This window comes from Parasteatoda tepidariorum, chromosome 5, assembly GCF_982258835.1.
Source record: "Parasteatoda tepidariorum strain Cologne lab strain chromosome 5, Ptep-v5.0, whole genome shotgun sequence".
Lineage (NCBI taxonomy): Eukaryota > Metazoa > Arthropoda > Arachnida > Araneae > Theridiidae > Parasteatoda > Parasteatoda tepidariorum.
The window spans coordinates 90,185,138-90,208,842 of NC_141759.1; the positions used below are offsets into that span (position 1 = coordinate 90,185,138).

A 23,705-nucleotide genomic window follows, 5' to 3' on the forward strand; every position below is an offset into this window, starting at 1 on the left:
TTAAAGTGAAAATTATAAAAAAAATTGTTTAGGTTAAAATTTTTATTTTAAACATACAAAAATTCTACATACGTATACACCATATCCAAATCATTTTGCTATTAAGCAGTTCTTACTTAAAACAGTCTTTGTTTTATGTTGCTCAGGCTTTTTTCTGTTGCAATGTCTTGCTCTTTTTTTTAGTTTTTTATAGATAACAAGATTGCTGGTGTTGCTTCTTCTTGTTTTATATATTCAACAGCACTTTTGATTACTGTTTCTCCATTTATCTGTGAGATTCACATATGTCGATGTTGGATTTCCTGTTTTTGGTATTAAGTATTTTGGAGATCAAGTTCAGAATTTTTTAAAATAATTTTAAAAATTGGTGTAAAGCAAAAAATCTCTAAATTATTTGACAGCTCTGTTAAAGCAGAAACTGGGGAACTTGGAAACTTGTGAAAGCAGAAAGATCGGGGCTCGATTAATCAAGATTTTAGTGTATTTGTAAAAATTTTAAAACTTTGCATCAATAATTTTGTTCTATTAAGCATTACTATTTATTAGATAAGGAAAATAACTACCTAATAGAATCCTCTTACAATGAAATAATTATTTAATAGAATATTTGTACAAGGAAATGCTCCATCATTATTTTTGTACAACAATATGCTGCTATTTATGAGATAAAGGATATCACTATGCAACAAAACCATATTTATTGTATGATAGTGGAATAAAGAAAATAATTGTGAAATAAAACCATAATTTATTGTTTAATGAAATTTATGAAAGCAATTATATAAAAAAAATTATATTTGTTCGTATTGTAAATTTTTATTATGTAGAAAAATGTAAAAGGAAATAACTATGTTTGTTTTATGAGTTTTAATGTTGAAATATTTTTAGGCTAGTTATGGTGTTGAAGATCCAGAATTTGCAATTACCCAACTTGCTCAAACCACTATGCGATCTGAGTTGGGAAAAATATCACTTGATAGTGTATTTAGAGAAAGAGAATCTTTGAATTTTGCAATAGTTGGTAAATTTGTCTTTGTTTTCATCTTAAATAATACTTTTATTTTGTTTACAATAAGCATTTTTAGCATAACTAGAACTTTTTTTTAACTCTAGTAACTATTAATTTCTTATCCTTTTTATATATTAAGGATATATTATAATACTATGAAATATATATTATAATACTATAAAATATATGTTATAATATTATAACGCTTTTATAATCCCCGTGTCAGAATCGTGGTGACGCGGCGACATTGTTGCAGAACATTACAGAGTTCTTGCAGAAAGATTTTTTATTTGGAAAGCAAAGATATTTGTGTTTTTTTATCTGTAGAATTTTTCGAAATGTTTTTTTCGCAGAACATTTTTTCCTTTTTTCTGCGGAATTATATTTAAAAAATGCTTTTCTCGCATATCGGAGAAGCATTAATGCTTGTGATTTTTTTTCTTCCTATTTTCTTTTGAGAATAAAAAAATTTCGCAATGACTGGCTTTAGCTAGAATTTCAGATTGATACTATAAAAAGTAATTTCCAAATAACAAAAGTTTAAAAAGGTTAGCTATACAAATATTTTTTAGAACAGGAGAATATTTCCTATAATATTAGAATATGTATTTTTTTATACTTAGATTTAAAAAAATCTTGTATTTATAGTTAAAAAAATTATATACTGTTCTATTCTATACATAAAGGCTTTTTTGTAAACAGAAAGCTCTTCTGTTGCTTTAAATTAGTAACATACATAAAAATGTCTTTTAGAAAGGAATTAGTATTATAGAGAATTGTCGCAGAAAGCTCGAAAAAATTCTGCCACTAGGTTTATTATGCTATAAAAATAACTAGGATAAAAAAGTACAAATATGGTTTAAATAATGGTTATATAAAAATAATTCGGTTTTCTTAAAGTAAGTTTGTTAAATATGTGTATCAATACGAATAGAAGAATTAAGAAAAGTTTATCGGTAAAGGTTTTTCTTGTAGTGTAAGCAAATGCAAAGTCAATAATTTGTTTTAAAAACTGCTCATTAATTGTACTTTTTATTCTATTTTTTTCAGAAGCCATAAATAAAGCCAGCAATGCATGGGGGATTGATTGTCTCCGTTATGAAATCCGTAAGTAACATTCTTAATGTTAAATCCTAAACTTTTGGTGTAAATGTGTTCTTTAAATATTGTTTTGCACCTCATTTTCATCATAAATTAAAAGTAGAAAACTTGCAGAAAAGAAAATTTTTTTTTTTTTGAGGATAGTCGTTTGGTTTTGTAGTAGTGAAATTCCTATACTATTATAAGGTACTTTAGGATTATCACGTCAACCATTGTGGCCAAACCTGATATTATCGCCAAAAGGTAGCTTCTGCACCAATAACTGAAAATTAAATCTTATTTACTGTGCAATCCTTAATTACGTTTTCTTTAGCGTGTTGAAATATACTGTTTCTTTACTACACTGCAAAATGTTTCAAATTTGGAATTTCCCTAGAAGAGTGTTAGGCAATTATTTGCATTTTAAGAGCTATCAAGGATTTCCTGTCGTGGAAATGATTTATAATAGTTTAGATGGTTACATTCAAGAATAATTCATTATGTAATTATGAAAAATAAAAAAATAGAGGTTTTTGCTTTGTTTTGATTATTTTTATTACGTTTCTTTACGTCCCGCAGTGGACTGGTGATTAAAACACGGTTCCCAGCAGATTACCAAAGTCAGGCATCACTGGCTGCGGTCAGTGTACTGGTGGGTGACCACTTGGATCAATCTGTGTAGGGACCGAGGGAGTGCGGTAGCAGTTCTCGTTAAACTGTTTTACTGTAAAGTGCTCGACTTTGCATGCAGACCGTCGGGCTACTGAAACAGGGGTGCCATCCCCTCTGCAGAGGATCAAAATTGTGATGGCATGTCTTCGGATCATCTTCAGGGATGTTTCCCAGACCCCTGCCAATTGCCCATTGTGCAGTTCTAGTGCGACGTAAATGAACTACAACAACGTTTCTTTACACTTAAAATTTTTTTTTTGGTATTATTATTTTATTATTATTATTATTTGATAAAATTAATGTGTTTAGAATGATTATTTTGGAAATTGCTTTTCATTATGAGTGCGCCAAAGGGTTTGCGCATTTGCTAGTGTTGGCAAACCGACGGGATTATTCCAAAGTACCCATTATAATGAGCAAAAAATTCATTGTGGCAAAAAAACCATTCCAAATTATTACCAATTCTTCAATGTGTTTACAGTAGGCTCTTGAGTATTCATCTTGGGACTATCTGTCCTCCGTAGTATCTGGACTGAGCTGTGATGGCTCAGGTGATAGAGCTTTCACATCCCAATGAGCTGACAATGAGGTTTCAATCCCAGCAATGGTTGGTCGCTAAGAATTCTGCATCCAACTTGCACCGACCACAGCGTACTGACGTAAAATATACTCAGTGGTAGACAGATTATGGGTTAGAGTCTCCTCACCGTCAGGCTAACTATGGGAGGTTTTCTTGGTTTTCCTCTCCATGTAACTCAAAGGAGGGTTAGTTCTATCAAAAATTCCTCCATGAAGGCAAACTTCTCGCAATACTTTATCCCTGAGTTCCCCTGTCTTCTGGATTGGGTTCAAAATTACAAGGCGACGGAGTTGAACATTAGTAGTCATAAACCCAAATATTGGGTCGACTGTTCAACGACGATTATATAATGTAAAAAAATTAAGTAGTATTTGGACTAGTAAAAGAGATTTATGTTGGAACCAGTCATTTTGTTGAACTTATCGTGGGAGGTGGAGGAGAAAGAAATGGAATATAAAAGCAGTAGCCTGTTGCCAACACTTTCATATTATGATATATATCGTAAGAACTATTCTACTTGTAAGAACTGTATAGTTTGGGACATTTTTCTCTTCACTATTCACATGTGTGTAGCTTATTAATAAAATTAATATTTTTGAAATAATAACATCATTACATACTTCCCATCTTAAGATGTGTAACATGTACAGTGAAACCTTCCAGAAAGATCACCTTTATGTAGCGACCACCTCTTGTAGAGACCACCTCTATGTAGAGACCATCTCTATGTAGCGACCACCTCTATGTAGCAACCACCTCTATGTAGAGACCACCTCTATGTAGAGACCACCTCTATGTAGCAACCACCTCTATTTATGACCACTTTTGAGAAGCACAGAATTTTTTCCATAGACTTTGTGTTGAAGAAAACCTTCAGGGGAGACCATTAATTCCTCTCCCAGCAACTGGACAAATATCTGCACCAAATGTGAGAAAGGTAGAGTAAGGAGGCACAAAAAATATCTAAACAAAAATTTAACAAAGAAATAAGTAGATTAAAATGCATTCAAAATATTTATGTGAGGCTATTATTTCGAGAGCTCTTTTGAGGATACAATCTCATATTGCAGTCAGAGTGCACTGAGGACGATGCTATCAATGATTCACTTTTAGAGTTGAAAGTAAAAAAAAAAGTTATTTTAGAAAAAACAAGCATCTCAAATTAACAATTTTCTTCTTATCTTTTAAAAATTTTTATGATGTAAAATTAAATACAAACTTAACCAAAAAACATGATTGTTTATTTATTTAAAACACCTTGCATATAATTTGATTAGTTGGCATAATTTTTTATAGTCCTTAAATTTTATTCATCTATCCGTCTTTTCATGACGCCAACAAAAGTGGCATTTCTGTACCTAGAAAATGACACTGAATAATATAACATCATGTACCTTTGATAGCAATTTTGAAATAACGACCAACCTCTATCAACGACCATTTTACTGTGGAATGGAGAGTGGTCGCTCCTGAAAGGTTTCACTGTATTTTTAATTAAATGGGAGACGAGGTAGGATGTGAAACTTTTTCTTATCTGCCTTTTTGTTATCAGGCCTATTCTTTCACCACATTTTATTGGACAGTTGGGAGTTGACTGTGCTTCAATCATTTGGTCAATCAAAATCAATTTGAGCTAAATATATTGATACCAGGGCATGAAAAAACTCAGAAATTTGACCCTCCCCCGAGGACGACTTGTCCAACAATGTACCCATCCTCCTTTTAAACTAACCCGTAGCTTCTAAATAAATAAAAGTCTAATTTTCTCTTATTTCTTACAAACATTTACATAAATTGCACAATGAATTAGTAGTTACTAGGATTAAAAATACTGGGGTTACATTATACAGTAATAAAAGAAATACTAGGTTACTAATAGTAACCTAGTATTTCTTTTATGAAACAATTTATTTCTTTTATGAAATAAAGGTCAAGTTATCTGGAATGTCAATTTATCTGAGGGTAATGAGTTTTTTAAATGAATCAAATATGACGTTTGCCAGATCCACAATCAAGCCAACGATTTACAGAGGATACTGCACAGAAATCTGAATGGGATTTTCCATTTAGGTAGATGTTTATAATTGCGTTTAACGCTTCTTGTTTAAGACTAGTACATAATGTGTTTTTTTGTAAGTTCATTGCTGAAAAGCCCCTTTCAACCGCTGCAGTACTCCCAGACAGAGAAAAGATCAATTCCACCATACGCAGTATGTTGCTGTATTTCTAGATTAGAGGGTCATTTTAGAAGTGAGGCGGTAGACTCTTGTAAAATAACAAAAGTTGAAAATGTATCATGAACATTAACGGGAAAATGGCCGTTCGTGCGGACGTCGGATTCTTAAAATTCGTTGTCCGCCGAGGACGGGCGGTTTTTCGAACCCTGATTGGTACTATTCTATTTTGCAATTTCTAAAAAACCTATTTAGAATAAATGCTTTCTAATTCACTGTATTTTTAGAAAATGAACAGGTGTTATACTTATTTTTCCAGATTGACTTTTTCGTGTTGAATTTTGTTAAGACATTATCCTGCAATATAAGTCCTGAAAAAAAATTTTTTTTTTTCTTGTTTGTATTTGTTGTTTCTTTAAATAAAAAAAAAAAATTCAGTATTGATTTGTAGCATAAATTTTTATTGTGTTATTTTATTTATGAAAGTGGAGTTAGATTTGAGTTTATTAACCAATCTAATTCAGCATGGATAATTAACAAGATTTTTGGCTGAAAAATGTGAATATGTGTTATTTTTCAATTAGCATTTAACTTAAGCATGAATACAATTTTTTTCAGGGGATATTCGATTGCCACAGCGAGTCAATGAGGCTATGCAAATGCAAGTAGAAGCTGAACGAAAGAAAAGAGCTGCTATTTTAGAGTCTGAAGGTGTGGTAATTTTTCCATTCAATTTAAGTATTTTTTTTATGTATTTTATTTTTTAAAAAAATCATTTGCTTATATGGAACCAGGGAGTGCAGTGTTTTTAAAAAGTGTTTAAAGGTGCTTATTTTTTATTTACATTTTTTAAAAGTCCTTAAAGGTACTTTTTTATTCTGGGTTTGTAAAAGGGCTTAATTTGCTAACTTTTGAAAAGGGATTTTTTTTTCTTTGCCGTATCGATTGCTGTTCTAAATTACAAAAAATTAATAATTTCTACAACTTTCTCTGCAATATTTATCAGAAACTAGTTATTTTATCATGATTATGTATCGACTTTGAAAATGTTTTTGAATTTTATTGATTTTATGTTTATAAATTAAGAACTTTTAACAATAGAAATTTTTTTTTATTACTGCACAGATCCTAATTATGATATTTTTTAGAAAGTGATTAAAAATATTTTTGAGTGCTTAAAAAGTACTTAAAAGGTACTTATCTTTTGTTGAAAAATCTGGCTACACGCCCTGTGGAATCCTCTTAAAGATCAATATTACTTTGAACTAGAGGAGCTTTTATATTGTTTCTATGTTGTTGTTTTTTCTTTTTGTTGTAGATTTTAATTTTTTAATATGGCATGTATAAATGTGTAGCAGTATTAAATAGTCCTTCCAAAAAAAATTTTATTGTGCTCATCCTCAAAACATAGATATTATCATGCAATGAATAATAATCATAAATGATACATAGATGTTCATATAATCTATCAATTTGTAATGAAAAAAATTGATAAGTTTTTGTGGTAATTGAAAATCAAGATGAAAGACTAAAAAAATCAGTTATACCAAAGAATACAACTTCAGTTTAAAGTTCTCAGCCAACAGATCCATCAGAGCAATAGCTTTTGGTAGACCTCTCACTTAAAGATGAATGCTATCTTGGGTTATATTTTAAATTTAAGTTTCAATTTGTAGTTTCCAACTTATGAAGTTGGCCGCAAAAAAAAAAAAAAAATTCTCATTTAGTATGATGATTTTTATTTTGTAGTCTGAATAATTTTTAGCTTATATTGATATCAATTCTTTAGATTTGTGTTTCATTTCTCGGTAGATTGCAAATTTTTAAGATAGCACATAGAAGTTAATTTTTAGGATAGCACATAGTATTAAAAATGTTAAGTGTCAGGAAAAGAAAATTAGATTTGATTTTTAAATTTTCATTTATTTTCATTGTATTCAAGATAAATACAATGAAAATAAATAAAAATTAAAAATGTTAGGCGGCAGGGAAAAAAAATTAGATTTAATTTTTAAATTTTCATTTATTTTTAGCTTATATTGACATCAATTCTTTAGATTTGTGTTTCTTTTCTCTGTAGATTCCAAATTTTTAAGATAGCACATAGAAGTTAATTTTTAGGATAGCACATAGTATTAAAAATGTTAGGCGGCAGGAAAAATAATTAGATTTAATTTTTAAATTTTCATTTATTTTCAGCTTATATTGACATCAATTCTTTAGATTTGTGTTTCTTTTCTCTGTAGATTGCAAAATTTTAAGATAGCACATAGAAGTTAATTTTTAGGATAGCACATAGTATTAAAAATGTTAAGTGTCAGGAAAAAAAATTAGATTTGATTTTTAAATTTTCATTTATTTTCATTGTATTCAAGATAAATACAGTGAAAATAAATGAAAACTAAAAATGTTAGGCGGCAGGAAAAGAAAATTAGATATAATTTTTAAATTTTCATTTATTTTTAGCTTATATTGACATCAATTCTTTAGATTTGTGTTTCTTTTCTCTGTAGATTGCAAATTTGTAAGATAGCTCAAAGAAGTTAATTTTTAGGATAGCACATAGTATTAAAAATGTTAGGCAGCAGGAAAAAAAATTAGATTTAATTTTTAAATTTTCATTTATTTTCATTGTATTTATTTTAACTTTTTTATTTTATTTGCATTTTTGCTTGTTTGTTGCCTGCTTTTGTTTTTACTTCAATTCCTTTTTAATGTATGTTAAAATACAGAGAAAGGGTATTTAATAGAATTGAATGCATATCTGTTCGTGTTCATAATTTTTTGAAAATGTGTAAACCTTTGTTCGTATTTTGTGTTGATGATTATTAAATAAAAAAATCTAATAATATTTTATTTATGCATAGGAATCAGGGAAGCTGATATCAATGTAGCAGAGGGTAAAAAAAGATCCAGGATTTTATCCTCTGAAGCTGAAAAAACAGAAAAAATCAATAAAGCTCAGGGTAAGTTAGTAGGCTGATATTACCTTTTAATTTCTTCTTCGTCAGTGATACGATATCCCTGGGTGGGCCCTAGCCTTTTGAAAAATTTACCTTTGATCCACAAGTTCTCTCTCTCTTTTTATTATTGTGGATTTGTCGAAAAACATTATCCGCCACTTGTTCAATCACATCAGTTTTGAAAACATTTGATTTTATAAAGTGGCTGATTTCGTAAACCTGAATATTTTGAAAAATTTAGATTCCATGTAGATAACAAATTCATAGTTAAACTGTACAAATACACTAAAAGCTAAATTGATTACTGCATTTATATTTTATTTCTACTGAATCTACATTTGGCATTTTAATTAAACATGTGCTACATTTTTTAATTTACTGATTTTATAATCCAGTGATATTACCAGCCAAGTCTCCTGTATTTTAACAAAGACTCCTGTATTTTACGACTATCTCCTGTTTACTTGTATATTCTGAAATTTCTCCGTATTTGTCGAAAAAATTTAAAAAAAGTATTTGGGGATAAAATATCAGCTATTGGCAAAAATACTTCTCTAATTCCTCAACAGATAGTGCTATTGCCAGTACTGCAGTATGTTAAGTGTTTATAGTTTAAGTATTATACATAATGGTTTTAAAAAAATCTTTTTAAGATTCAGATTTATTCCAATTTTATAATGTAAGTGCTTCCAATTTACATGATTGTATACGATGTATCAAATCTTTACTCGTAGCTTAAAAAATGTCGCTAGTAAAATATCCGTTATTTTATTTCCCAAATGTTGACAGGTATGCCTAATTCTAATTTGAAGAACTTTTTTATGATCAATTAGCATCTTGAACTACATAAAAACTTCATAAAGCATTAAAACTGTATCATACTTTATGATAGCTTTATTGTGATAGCTAAATATTTTCAGCAGTTCTGCATGTAGTTTTGTTATTATCCCATGGACATCTCAGAAACCCAATTTTTAAAGAGGACGAAACACTTTTTTTGTTTCTTTTGTTCCAAAAACTTCTTTAATCTATAAAATTATATATATTTTTGAAAATTTTCTATCTTGTTTCTGAATTAATTAAATTTAAAATTGAAGCTTCATGAAACATTTTTTTTATTTGTATGATATATTAAAGGGAATTATTAAAGGAAACATGAGCATGTGACCTACGCCATGGGTTATTTCTTTAGAAAATATATCATCAACTTTGAGCCACTTTTTTGTGTTTTTACTTATATATTCATTAATAAAAGATATAATAAATGAACTTTAAACATCCAAATTAAATTTCAACCAATTGACAAAGTATAAGAAAATAAATCATACAATTTCTCTTTTTTATATCTTTTTACTTTTAAAATTTATGTACAACACTTCAAATTGACAAAAAAAAAAAAAAAAAATTCTTGTTTAAACACAGAGAAACAATTGTTTAGATATAAAAAAACATGGCAAAAACTTTATTTTTGTTGTTCATATGATTTTTGAGTGCAAAATTTTTATATTAACTCATAATCAGCCATTTTAATATTGTAGTAACCTCATTTGCAAGCATGATTTTTTTTTCTTAAGTCAGTCCGTTTTTAAATAAGAATATCATTTCTATTGAGCTAGATTTTATGGTTTATGTTAATAAAAACTTTAAAATGTAGACATTAAAAAAAAAAAAAATCACATATTGGAGACAAGTTACTGAGGATAATATTTTGACACTTATCTTTTTTTCATCGCATTACTATATTTGTTCAGAATGAATTTTTTATAGATAAACAACTTATTCATCAAAACTAAGATTTAAAAAATCCCCAATGTTGCAAACGGCAAAATTTTTTGACTACGAAAAACTATTAAATAGTGTGAAAATTATTTAAGCACAAAAAAACCCTTATGTCTTGTTTTGTTTGTTAAGTACAGAAATTAATTTTTCTATTTGTGTCTGTCCAAAGTACATTACCTGATTAGGTAGGTTTTCATGATTATTAAATGATTCTGACATCCCAATATACCTCTAATTCTGAAAATGTTAGTGATTGAGGTGTCTATTGTATATAGTAAAATTCTTTTGCAACATCCAGTTGTTATGATAAAAACTGTGCCTCCAAAATATTGAGAACAATGGCTATATAGTGTTAATGATGTCAGTTTTGTGCCCTGGCTTGTTTTTCTTATCAGACAAGCTATTGCCTATTGATTTGAGGTTGGGTAGGCTTGAAGCTACGTAACACTAAGATGACGTTTCTCAATGATAGTGACGAGCCGTGATGGCTCAGGGGATAGAGTCTTCACCTTCCAATGAGATGAACTGGCTGACGATGGCTGGTCGACATGAATTCCGCATCCAGCTTGCACCAACCACAGTGCTGACATAAAATATTCTCAGTGGTTAGCGGATCATGGGTTAGAGTCTCCTTGCCATTAGGCTAACTGTGTGAGGTTTTCCTCTCCATGCAACTCAAAGGCGGGCTAGTTCCGTCAAAAAGTCCTACACAAAGGCAAAATTTCTCCCGATACTTGATCCTGGAGTACCATTGTCTTCTGGATTGGGTTATGAAATTCCAAGGCTACACTGTTAAAAGTCGTAAACACAAAATAGAGTCAGCTGCTCAACGATGGTTATAAAATAAAATAAGATCACAGTGACATATCTGTGATACATGTATAAACTGTAATATATATATATATATATATATATATATATATATATATATATATATATATATATATATATATATATATATATATATATATATATATCAGGGCTCGAAAAACCGCCCGTCCTCGGCGGTCAGAAATTCCCCGCGGACTACAAATTTCTCAAATCCAGTGTCCGCACGGATGGCCATTTTCCCGTTAATGTTCGTGATACATTTTCAATATTTGTAATCTTACAAGAGTCTAGCGCCTCACTTCTAAAATGACCCTCTAATCTCGAAATACAGCAACATACTGCGCATGGTGGAATTGATGTTTTCTCTGTCTGGGAGTACTGCAGCGGTTGAAGGGGGCTTTTCAGCAATGAACTTACAAAAAAACACATTACTTACTGGTCTTAAACAAGAAGCGTTAAACGCATTTATGAACATCTACCTAAATAGAAAACCTCTTTCAGATTTCTGTGCAGAAACCTCTGTAAATCATTGCCTTGATTGTGTAACTGACAAACATCATATTTGATTCATTTAAAAAACGCAGTACCATCGGATAAATTGACATGATAATTGACAGATAACTTAACCTTAGTTATTTAAATTATTTCATCAATGAAATAAATTATTTCATAATAGAAATACTAGGTTTTACTATTAGTAACCTAGTATTTCTTTTGTAACTGTTTAATGTAATCCTAGTATTTGTAATTCTAGTAACTACTAATTCGTTGTGCAATTTATATAAATGTTTGTAATAAATAAGAGAAAATAATATTTTTATTTATTTAGAAGCAACGGGTTAGTTTCAAAGGAGGACGGGTAAAATTTCTGAGTTTTTTTCGAGCCCTGATATATATATATATATATATATATATATATAAAAAAACCTCTGTGTGTGTGTGGTATATAAACTAACAATAGATAATGAATTATTTGTAGGTGAGGCATCTGCTATATTGGCTAAAGCTGATGCTCGAGCTAGATCTTTGAAAATGGTTGCAGATTCCTTATTGAAAAAGGTATTGTTCTATTTCTATAAATTTAAAATTGTGATTGATAAATAAATTTAATGTTCTCATAGCCCAAATTTTTCTTTTCCATTATTTTTTAGAAGGGAAATAATGCTGCTTCTTTACTCATAGCTGAGCAGTATGTTACTGCTTTTAGTAAACTTGCAAAAACTGGTACCACACTAATTTTGCCATCAAATACAAATGACATGTCTTCTATGGTAGCACAAGTAAGTTATAAAAATTATCTAAGAAAATTACTGAACACTTGATAAAACTTTTTTCTTCAACTTGATATAAAAATAATTAAGCTAGATTTTCTCATGTAAGATTCTGAATTTGTATTTTTTTTTTCCAATTGTGTAATAAGCATTCATTCATAAAATATTTTTCAGCTATATGGTATTAAGAGCAGAAAATACCAAATTTATTTATTTTAAAAATTTATTTCAACACATAATACACAAATTTTTAAGAGGAAAAAAAAAAAAACAAATTAACTGTCACTTTAAAAAATCAGAAGAGAAAAAAACATATCATCGATTGGGCTAAACTAGAACAAGTTATCTAACCATAACTCAAGACAATTTTTAATAAATGCTGCAGGGAGCTCCATTTCTTTAAATTTTCTCGTTACGTTGCAGTATATTAAATTTGAAAAATTCTAATTTTTGAAATACCGAACCAAATCCAAATGGATTAAATACAATTCATATTCATTAATTAAAGTATAATTGCTGCAGATAAATCTGTGGAATTTGCAACTCAGGACTAAACTGTTTTCAGAATTTTATGCATTTTGCAGTAAATCTAGCCTTCTATCAAAACAATTTTCATATTCGTGCAACAAATCTCCCAGTGACTTGTTTCAGTCAGTAAAATCTTCATTCATTCCACTAATAGAGAGCTAGGGTTCCTGGCAGCTGACTAAACAACCAGCGTGTAAATGCAACAAGGTTTATGTTAAACCTATCAGAGCTGAAAGCTCTTTGATTGGTTGTAGTGTGCAAAGTAGGGTACCAGCACAGGCGCTGTTCAAGGGGCATTTTTACTAAGGCTTTTAAAAGATATAACCCTAAAAACCGAGCAAGGTGCTTGGCCAGGGTTGGATGTTGTGTAATTTCCAACCTAACACTGTTATGACATTTTTAAGTCCAGCGTGATAAGACTAGCTCAATTATTTTAATACAGCTGCATAAAACTAAGATTTTCTATTGTTTAAGTGGTTGACTTTTAATAATTTTTCTTTAGGCTATGGCTATCTATAAGAATATTTCTCCAAAAAATAGTGAACATTTGGAGTTGCAGGAGTCAAATGAAGAACAGAAAAATTGGGAAGAATATGTTAGTGACGAGGAAGACATTTTAGCTAAAGTCAAAGCCCCACCTAAAAGTGATCTGCCTGTAGCTGAACAAAGTGATCCAGAAAATAATAAATTGTAAATTGCCTGTTGTACCAAATTTGTATTAAATATTTGTTTTTAATTATTTAAATTTTTTTAGATTAAATATTTAAATATTGCATCGGAGTAATATTTACTTTTCTGATAATTTCAAGTGATTTCTGTTTCTCCGAAAAACTCATGCCCCACCTGGAACTTTATCTCTTACTTTGCTCAATTTTATGTGGGTGTATAATAAATTATTTTTTTGTGTGTGAATGTAAATACAATATCTTTTGCTTTTATATTGTCTAAATTATATTTTAAATTACCGGAATGTTTTAAGCACTGTTTTAATTCATTTAACTTCCAAACCTTAAATTATCTGGTCTGCTTCAAAATCATGACTGAAACTAGCATACTCCTTCCTAGGCCTGAAAATAACCATTTGTCATGTGGCGAGTCAACATAAAACAGTGGGGACTTAAATAAAATTGTTAAAAGATTGATTAAAAATTAATTATAATTAATTAAAGTTTATTATAATTAATTAAAATCAATTATAATTAATTAAAATTATTTATAAATAATTGTTCAAAGATAAAAGTACATGAATGAAAAAAGATCGGAATACAGAATTTTCATTAAAATGTCTATTGTCCCATTTTCATTAATTTGTTAACTGTCAAATGTTAATGTCTCCATTCAAAATTTTGATCCTTTAAAATCCATCAATTTGTGATGGAAAGATTCATGTGGAAGGAGAGTTTTTTCAAAAATTTACATATTTCAAAGTTGTAATGTATATGTTAAAGGCAAAGTTTGAAATCCTGCTTTCTATAGAATGCTTAGGCATTGTATATAATGCCTAAAACTAGCCAGCAATGTATGAAACGATTTAATTTCACGGGCATTCTATAGAATGCCAAATGAGAAACCGGCAAAGTATAAAATACATCTCTGATTCGTCAAAATGTCATTCAAGCCTGCCATGTTGCAACAAGTTGGTTAATTTCTTATTTTTTATATGAAAATTTTATTTCCCTTAATAAGAAAGGCATAAATTATGTTTTGTTCATTTTTCTTTATGCATTTTGAATAAATTTTTCTTAATGGCACTCTCATTATTTTTTCAGAATAACATTTTTTTGAGAAATGCACATCATTTACATAATAACCTCATCAGGACGTTTTTTTATATTTTGCTTAAATAGCATTTGTCATTCTATAGAATGCCTAGGTACTGTATACAATGCTTAGAGAAAGTATGTAATATTTCTCATATTTCATACCTTGCTCAAAAACATCCGGCATTATATACAATGCCTAGGCATTGTATAAAATGCCGACGTTTCATGCTATACAATGCCTAGGCATTCTATAGAATTCCGGTTTTTCATACTTTGCCGGTAACATATACATCTAATGTATTTTGCCCCTCCTCCAAATATTTTTAAACAGAGTTTTATAAAGTCGGTATGTTTTAATTAAATTTTGCCACATATTTACATTATTTTTATTGTTAAATTAACTTTCCATGGCCGCAGATTATTTTTAAAATTATAATTTAAGCAAAGCAAAAAAAAAAAAAAGTTTGCAAAGAGTAACTGTTAAATTAAAAGGACGTATCAATATCGGCCACTGACTAATTAGGTTTGAAGTAGCTACTTAGGGTTAACTAGCCACTGCCTACTAACTGAAAATTTAAATTTTCAGGCCTGTTCTCTACTTATGACTATCCCTCACATTAATGCTTAATTTATGCTAGTTTTTTTTTAAACCATGGGTAACGAAATTTGTAAAGTGTCAATTTGATCCTAAATAAAGGAATTAATAAAAAGAATGCCTACTGCTGATTAAGTTATTCAATGTTAATTTCTAAAAACTAGTAAAATCTTGATTATCCAAAATTTATGAAGCAAGCCTGCTTCATGTAATAAAATTTTTTTCTCGAAACATGTCAAGAATTATGATTTTGTATTTGTTGAGACAATTTTGATATTATCTAGGTAATCATACATTTGAGTCTTTTATCAAGTCTGTAGTAGTCAACTCCTTTTCTTTGGATTAATATTGTTTCCCCCCCTTCTTTAATTGTAACAGTTATCTTGGTTTGGCCTGCGGTAAGGCTACTTGGAAAATTACAAGTCCTGAGAAAAATATACGAGTCTTGAAATCTTTACAGTTCGATAACTTAATATCTGGACAGCATATATTATGAATATATTTTTAATAAACATGATCTGATGTAAAGCAATTTTATGTTTGGTTGTAAAAGTTTCAGAAACATTTAATGACCTCTTATAGAATTTTATTTAATTCTGATATTCTTAATCCCTTAAACAGGGTGCTTAGCCAAATCTTTCAACAAAAAATAAGCACCTTTTAAGCACTAAAGGAATATTTTGAAGCACTATATACATTAACAAAATGCAAAATAGTTTTTAAAGATTTTACATGATCGTGATAAAATATCTAGTTTCTGATAAAGAACTCTTTTTCTTGATTGTATTAGCCACCATAAGAGGATAAAGAGATTTTTCGGTTTGATTTCAGAGGGTGGAAAATGAAGCCTGAAATTGATAATATCTTGCAAAATGCAGCAGAGTTGCACATGAGAGTGCAAGAATCTCACAGAACCCAGTTTAGTATACGTGCATGCTGACCCGCAAGTATTTCATCAAACATGTAAAATGATTGCCGCTTTCATACTCTATGGACCGACGGGAAGCCGAAATAGATTGTGGTAGAATGAATTGTGAAAACGTTGAATGGAACAATGTGAAAACCAGGATGTAGCATTATATGTGGCTAAAGAAGAAAAAAAAATCTCATTTTTGAAAAGGGAAAAGTAAGCACTTTTTAAAAACACCCAATAAAAAAGGCACATTTAAGGGCTTTTTAAAAAAGAAAATAAAAAATAAGCACTTTTTAAAAACGCTACGCACCATGTTAAACCTTGCTCCATTAATATAATTTTCAATTCCAGTCATCAATTTAACCATTAAAAGATTATTCCTAAGTGTGTGGTAAATGATTCATCACCACAACTAAGATATTAAAAACATTAAAAAAAAACCCACCCTCAGAGTAAATGAGCATTAAGAATGACAGAAAAAATTTATTTCTGAAACCCTCGTATTCAACTATAGAAACACTTTACGGAAAGGATACTTGCGTAACCTTATGCATCTTGTACTTGGCCTCATTTTATACTATTTATATTTAACTCGTTTTCAGAAAAATACAGGGCTGAATTTGGCTTCTGCTTTAGTTTTCTATTAATATACTGACACACCCAAAGGCAGACCAGAGTCAATAATCCTACTTAATCTTCCAAAGACTTCTATCATATTAAGTTATCAAACTGTCATGAAAGTATGTTTCTTCTGATATTTTTACAAAGTACGTAGGTGTATATTCGTTTACAGAAAATGTTTTAATTCACCTCTTGATGAATTGGCATTACTGATGTTGAAATCTAAGTTTATAAGTTCCCCCCCCTTCAATATTTGGAATAAATTTTAAAATACATAATTTAAGTTAATAAATTTATGAGTTTTAAGAACCTGCAATAAATAATGTTATTTTTTTTTTCTAATATATAAATATTTCGGAGAAAAGGAAAATAAGCAGATTTTGCATGCAAAATAAGGTATAATTTGCACCAATGAACTATGAATGTGTAATAATTTTTTTGTGTGTTAGGAATTGTGTATTTCCCCTTTTCTTATTCACTAATTTTTATGAGTTGGTGCAATATTTAGTTATACAGTTTTGTAGATTTGAAAATTAATTCCAATATAAATAATTTCAATATCTAAAAAATATTAATTCTAAAATAAATAAAAAAAATTCTTTGGAAGCAGGAATCATCATTACAATTTTATAGGGTTTGTGTATTAATATTGAAGTCAAGAGATGGGTGATTCTTCAAAAACGCAACATTCTCAAATCACAAAAACAAAAAGAGCTTTATAAAATGTATGCTTACTCTTTATTAGGCAACTAAAAGGAGAAAAATAAAGGGAACTCCAGGAGAGCAACATTTTTGCAGATTTGGTCTTGAGAAAGTTCGATTAGAATCATTAGGCCCCCATCCCCCCGAAGCTCTAGGGCGCATTCATCCCCCCCCCCCCAATTTTTTTTTTTGTGCTAACTTCCCCCTTCAATGTTAGATTGTTCGAAATAGTGCTAAGTTGCTTCTTTTATTTATGTACTTAAAAAAAAATTCTCTCGTCTAAATTCCCTCCTAACTAGTCGTTTTATTTAGTGTAAAATCCCCCCCCCCCCAAGATTTAAGTGGGCGCATCGGGCCCCTGGAATCATCACATCAGGCCCAGTGGGGAGTTTGGAACTATTAGTTTAAATTGTTTGCGAAACGAACATCGTGGACTGAAATTTCGGTCCCTTGGAGGTTCACTACGTATTAAAAAAAATGTTTTTATGTTTAATAAAGCTTGTACAGTGTGAAAAAAAAATAAACGGACCACACTGAATAACTTTTGATTTAATGATCGGTTGTTCACGCTCTAGGACTCAATCTTGATTGTTGAATCGGGGGACCTCAAATATGCTAATTAATTAGCATATTTGATGTTTTAGGTTAGGTTAGGAAATCAGACACAAAGACATACTTATTCTGACCCCTTAATGTTAATCACACTTTTTGTGTATTTTACCGTATATCAAGAACTTTTTAAGCTAATTGAAAATTTTTTGCACACTATTTTAAAATTCATTTACTCAAACATAATTAATTCCACAAAATGATAGCGTTTAGTAAATATTTATTATTTTACTTAATAATAGTAAAAAATATTTTGAATTGTAAGGTATGAAATATTTCACATCATTTTAAAGAATTAATTTTACATCGCAAAATACAAAATTTGAGCGAAATCGGTCAAATAGTTCTGGAGGAATCGAATTTTAAAAATACGGTTTCTCTAAAATTTGATTTCTCCAGAACGGTTCGACAAATTTCGCTTTGTAAAATTACATACTTTAAAATGATGCAAAAATTTGTATACCTTACAATTTAAAATTTTTTCTGACTGCTATTAAATAAAATAATTATTTAATAGCAGTCATTGCATGGATAAACGAATTTTTTAATTGTGGGCAAAAAATTTTTTCATTTGATTAAAGAGTTCTTTCTAGATTTTGGGGGTCAGAAATCCGAATTCGTCAAAAAAAAGTTTATTCAGACAAAGTACCTTTTTGTAGCATATTTAAAGGCACCCCTAAAAATTGTGTCCTAAAACGTGAAGATCCAATCATTAGGATCCAAAGTTATTCAGGGTGGTCTGTTTTATATTTTGCTCACTGCGCAAGAGAAAGAAACTGTTGCACAAACTTTGTCAGGTGAACAAGATCTTTTAAGCCAGTGGTGGGGAAACTTTTTTTAAGAAGGGCCATTTGTAATAACTAGACAATCGTAGCGGGCCAAAGAATAATGCTTAATCGTTAAAAAATTTATGTGTTCTATAAACATATACAAGAACGCGTTCAAGCATTCTCACGACGGCACTCTTAAACGGGCCGCATTAAACCTTTCCGCGGGCCGGAGTTTCCCCATCTCTGTTTTAAGCACTTAATCAAACAGATTGGAATTAACAGAGTTGCAGGAGCTAGACTAAAAATTCTATTTTTTTTCTCTCTAAAATAAAATATCTGGGCTAGGAAAGTCGCATGAAAACCTTGGCGTGTAAAGATTCAAAATGTATTATTTTACACCTTCAATTGTATACAGTTTACTAATACTACTGTAATCATTGAAATGTTGGAATAAAAATTTTAAATTTGTTGAGCCAGGAGGCTAATTTGCAATGCAGCAGGCTTTAACGAATCGCTTACTTTTTTAAAATTTTCCTCTTGGCTGCAGTTGGTCACAATTATAATGCAAGCTTTTATTTCCTTCAATATTTGTAACTTTAATTTAAAAAAGCAACATCAGAAGAGCAGGTTGCTAAAAGCTGCTGGATTGGAAAATCGCTGCCAGGAAAGTAACTTTTAAAAAATAGTAAATATTAATTTTGTTTGAACATATTAGGTTGTTATATAATATATATATATGTATCTATAAAATGATTAGTTGTGTGAAATAATAGGAAGAGAAAATGAGCACAACGTGGAATACAAATAATCCATTTAATAAGCTAGCAATTACACAACACATGTTCAGAGAAACAAGTCTTGACTGACATTAAAACTACAGGTACCCTGTACCAATTTACCAATAATTCCATTTTCCAGTTTTGTATTTATATTTCGTAGTGAATATCTAAACAAATGTATTATAATTTGACATTCACTCATTCTTAATTTAATATAAAAACAAAAACCCAATTTAAAAAAAATCATTACAAAAATTTCACATATTAGACTGGAATTTTCTCAAAATACCCAGTTTCTGTTTAGAACAATAAAAAACTTCAGATTAAATCTCAATTTAAAAAAATCTAGATTTCATGTATGAAAAAGGCTTTGGCAAATATACACTATTTGAAGAAGGATAAATCAAAACAATGGAGCACATTACATAATATATACATACAAAATAAAAAATTTGGCACCAAATAATTGGTAACCAATTTCTCCTATTCATTTGTATTTGGAGCAATAATAAAAACTTAAGTACAAAACAAATTTTGATTTGAACAAAATTATAATAGGCACTTATCAGCATCCTATTTTTTTTCCACTTAAAAATATACAATTAAAAAAAAAACATAAAATAATAAAAACTTAAAAGTTGTTAAATAATCACAAAGCAACGTTTTTGGGACCACGAGGCTTTAAGCATATGCTTGTGATTAAACCATATTTAATAGAGTAAAGCAAATGATTGCAATTTAAGATGCACAGTGCATTGCTTTATGGTATTTTCTTTTTGGATCCTAACTGTTATGCTTTGTTATGAAAAGAAATGCCAAACACTACTTTTGTGAGTCGGGAGAAAAAAATTGACAAAATATTCTAATTTCGAATAGTAGTCGACAACCAACTAGTGGGCGGTTTTATTTCTGACTGTGGGTGGAAAGGCCTGGTCAGCCTGGCCACACCCTTAGTGATACACAAAACACAGCAGAAGCAAAGCATAAAATTTTTGCTGTGTGTGTACAAAATAAAAAAAGTTAAGTTGCAAACCTTTAATAAAAAATTACCAAAGCTGAAGTTACTCAAGATAGGAATGGCATGGCCCAGCATTGAACCTAAAATCAAACCATCCTATTGACACAAAACAGAGTAGAAAAAAAAGTCTTGCAAACTTTTAATAAAAAAATTACCAGTGCTTGGCAGCAAAGCTTAAGTTACTTGAGATGGGAATGGCATGGCCCAGCATTGAATCTAAAATCAAACCATCCTATTGACACAAAACAGAGTTGAGAAAAAAAAGTCAAGTTGCAAACTTTTAATAAAAAATTACCAAAGCTGAAGTTACTCAAGATAGGAATGGCATGGCCCAGCATTGAACCTAAAATCAAACCATCCTATTGACACAAAACAGAGTCGAGAAGAAAAAAGAGTCAAGTTGCAATCTTTCAATAAAAAATTACCAGTGCTTGGCAGCAAAGCTTAAGTTACTCGAGATGAGAATGGCGTGGCCCAGCATTGAACCTAAAATCAAACCATCCTATTGACACAAAACTCAGTAGAAGCGAAGCATAAAATTTTTGCTGTGCGCGTGCAAAGTAAAAAAAAAAGTTTAACTGCAAACTTATAATAAAAAATTACCAGTGCTTGGCAGTAAAGCTAAGTTACTCGAGATTTGAATGGCATGGCATTGAACCTAAAATCAAACCATTCTTTTCAATATTTGTATTATCAGTAGAGAATAAGAGTGCAAGATGAAATAGAAACTCTATTAAATCACAATTTTGAACTTGAGGAAAAGAGTTCATGAAAGCTGAGACATAAATATCTTATCAGTTATAAAGCAATAAACGAGATACCTAGTTTTCAAACCAGATGGTTCCTTTAAACATGTTAAGGGAGAAAAATAAATCGATGCATTATTGATGGGAGAACTGCATCCTTATAAGGAAATTTCTTTAAAAAAAGTCTTAACAGGTTATAGTAGTAGAAAAAAATGGGGTGAACGCATTTGATGACTAAATTTTATTTTTAAACTAATTTCTAACATTAAGCTCAGCAACCAGGTGCTGTTATCACATAACAAAATAACATGTAGCTTCTTATAACATTTTGATTTTATCTACTTATAAATCAGTACTTAAGTTTAAAAATGATCTTATTCATAAAAAGAAATAGCATGATCATGAAAATTTTTATTTAAGAATTTTATTTTTTATTTAGTAGAAAATATGGAAAAATTTAAAAATATTTCTTAACAGCCTTCTACCGTATACTTGAGTTACATATTTTTTCAAAATTAATTACTTGAGATTGCATTAAATAAGTTTACCTTTGAATATTTTTGTGACTTATTTATAAACTTATCTTAATAATTATCAATACTTATCTAAGTGCTTTTTTTAAAAATATTATAACTGGGCCTACTGTTATGTCAGTATAAAAATTTATAATAAAAATTAAAAAAAAAAAAAAAAAAAAAAAAAAAAAAAAAAAAAAAAAAACAATATGAAAAAGGACCTATCTGGTTTTAAAACTAGATAACAATTATTTTGAATAAAAACACGGCATATTTTCAATATCAGCCGAAGTTAAATATTGCAAAATACTTTTTAGCATTTTAATAAATGTAGCCAATAAAACTTCAAACATAACTTTGATTAAAATAAGTAGAAGTAAAAAAACTACTTCTTTAAAATTGTAAATACAAACACAAAAAAAGTTGAACACAAACTGCGAACATGAAGAAAAAGATTTTTTTTCCAGGTACTTATTTTGCAGTCTTAAAGTACATAAAGAATTCATATAAAAAAATTTCTTGATTACTTTATATCCTTTTTACTCAAGTTTATTAAAAAAATGTAACACAACTTGCTGGTTTCACCGGCAGAAATTAAGTAGATTGTAAACATGGCTCATACATTGGCTTCATTTTTTAAAAAAAATATTGTAACAAGAATGGCACAGGCATCACGCTCAATTTTTTATGAATACTATACAAAAAATGAAATGCAGGAGTTAAAACAACATAGTCAATCCAAAATTAATGGTCTTGATGTAATGCTATTTTATTTCTGAATGATTTGCCTTAATACAAAGAATATTCTATCTACAAAATTATGAAATTTTTAAGATATATACTCTATAAAAACCACTGGACTAACCTTGTAATAAAATCACTCCATATCTATATAAGGGGCGAAAAAACCTAATACTTTAAAAAATATTCGAAGAAATGCTTCAAGGTGAATGAAATATATTCTAATATTTTTAGTAGAAATAATTTTTTTGCAGAAAAATACAGTAGTCTCCCTACAGCGAAATTTTTTTAAAATGAAATATTCCAAATATTTTTCTCACTTCAAAGTGATTGCCTCCTAAAAACGAATTTGTCAGGAAATTATCTTTTCAATTTTCTTCATTTTTTGAAGAAAGTTGTAATTGAAATACGAAACTTTATTGCTCTCATGTGCCAGCTTCTGGAAATACTTGACATTATGCATTCCAGTGATCACATACAATAGAATTCCAGGTTTAAATTCAAACATTTCTTTATAAAGAAGATTACTATATTTTTAATGAAATGTTCTAATTATATGATTTAGAATTTATCATTCTAGGTAAAAATATTGCATTTACTTAAACGACAAAAATATCCAACAGATTTTTTAAATAACATAAAAAATTTTATATTAATTACGAAGTTCCACCTAAAATAAATTTTGCCGACATTTATTTTTTTCAAATATTTAACAATCTTTATTTTTGTCATTTTGAAGAAACTTGCAAGTGAAACCGCACATTTTCGTGCAACCAATTAGCTTTCACACGAAGCTATATCTGAAACTACTCATTATTCTTCCCAATTATAACACGCAACAATAATGTTAAACTCTTAAACATTCCTTTGTAATGCTAGTTTACTTAAAAAAAAAACTTAAGTATCCTAATTATATACTTTTGGACTTGTCACACCAATGAAAAAAAAAAAAAGAAAAGTGAAATATCTCCTTCCTGCTTCCTTGAAAATGATGAGGTGAGGTTTCACCTTCTATTTCTCGCTCCCGTGAATTCCTGACTGGAGTG

The 23,705-nt window shown here is 29.4% G+C and overlaps 1 protein-coding gene across 3 annotated transcripts in view; it reads left to right on the forward strand.

Moving 5' to 3' along the window:
- The window catches only part of Stoml2 (stomatin like 2), a 30,170-nt gene extending 16,508 nt beyond the window's left edge, over window positions 1-13,662 (forward strand). For all 3 annotated transcript variants that reach the window (XM_043040235.3, XM_071184811.2, XM_071184810.2), the window contains exons 6-12: window positions 889-1,021; window positions 2,060-2,116; window positions 6,134-6,226; window positions 8,383-8,481; window positions 12,068-12,147; window positions 12,240-12,368; window positions 13,390-13,662. In XM_043040235.3, coding sequence (XP_042896169.1) covers window positions 889-1,021; window positions 2,060-2,116; window positions 6,134-6,226; window positions 8,383-8,481; window positions 12,068-12,147; window positions 12,240-12,368; window positions 13,390-13,581 — 783 coding nt within the window. In that variant the 3' untranslated portion in view covers window positions 13,582-13,662. The remainder of the gene's footprint in view (window positions 1-888; window positions 1,022-2,059; window positions 2,117-6,133; window positions 6,227-8,382; window positions 8,482-12,067; window positions 12,148-12,239; window positions 12,369-13,389) is intronic.
- The last annotated feature ends 10,043 nt before the right edge of the window (window positions 13,663-23,705 follow it).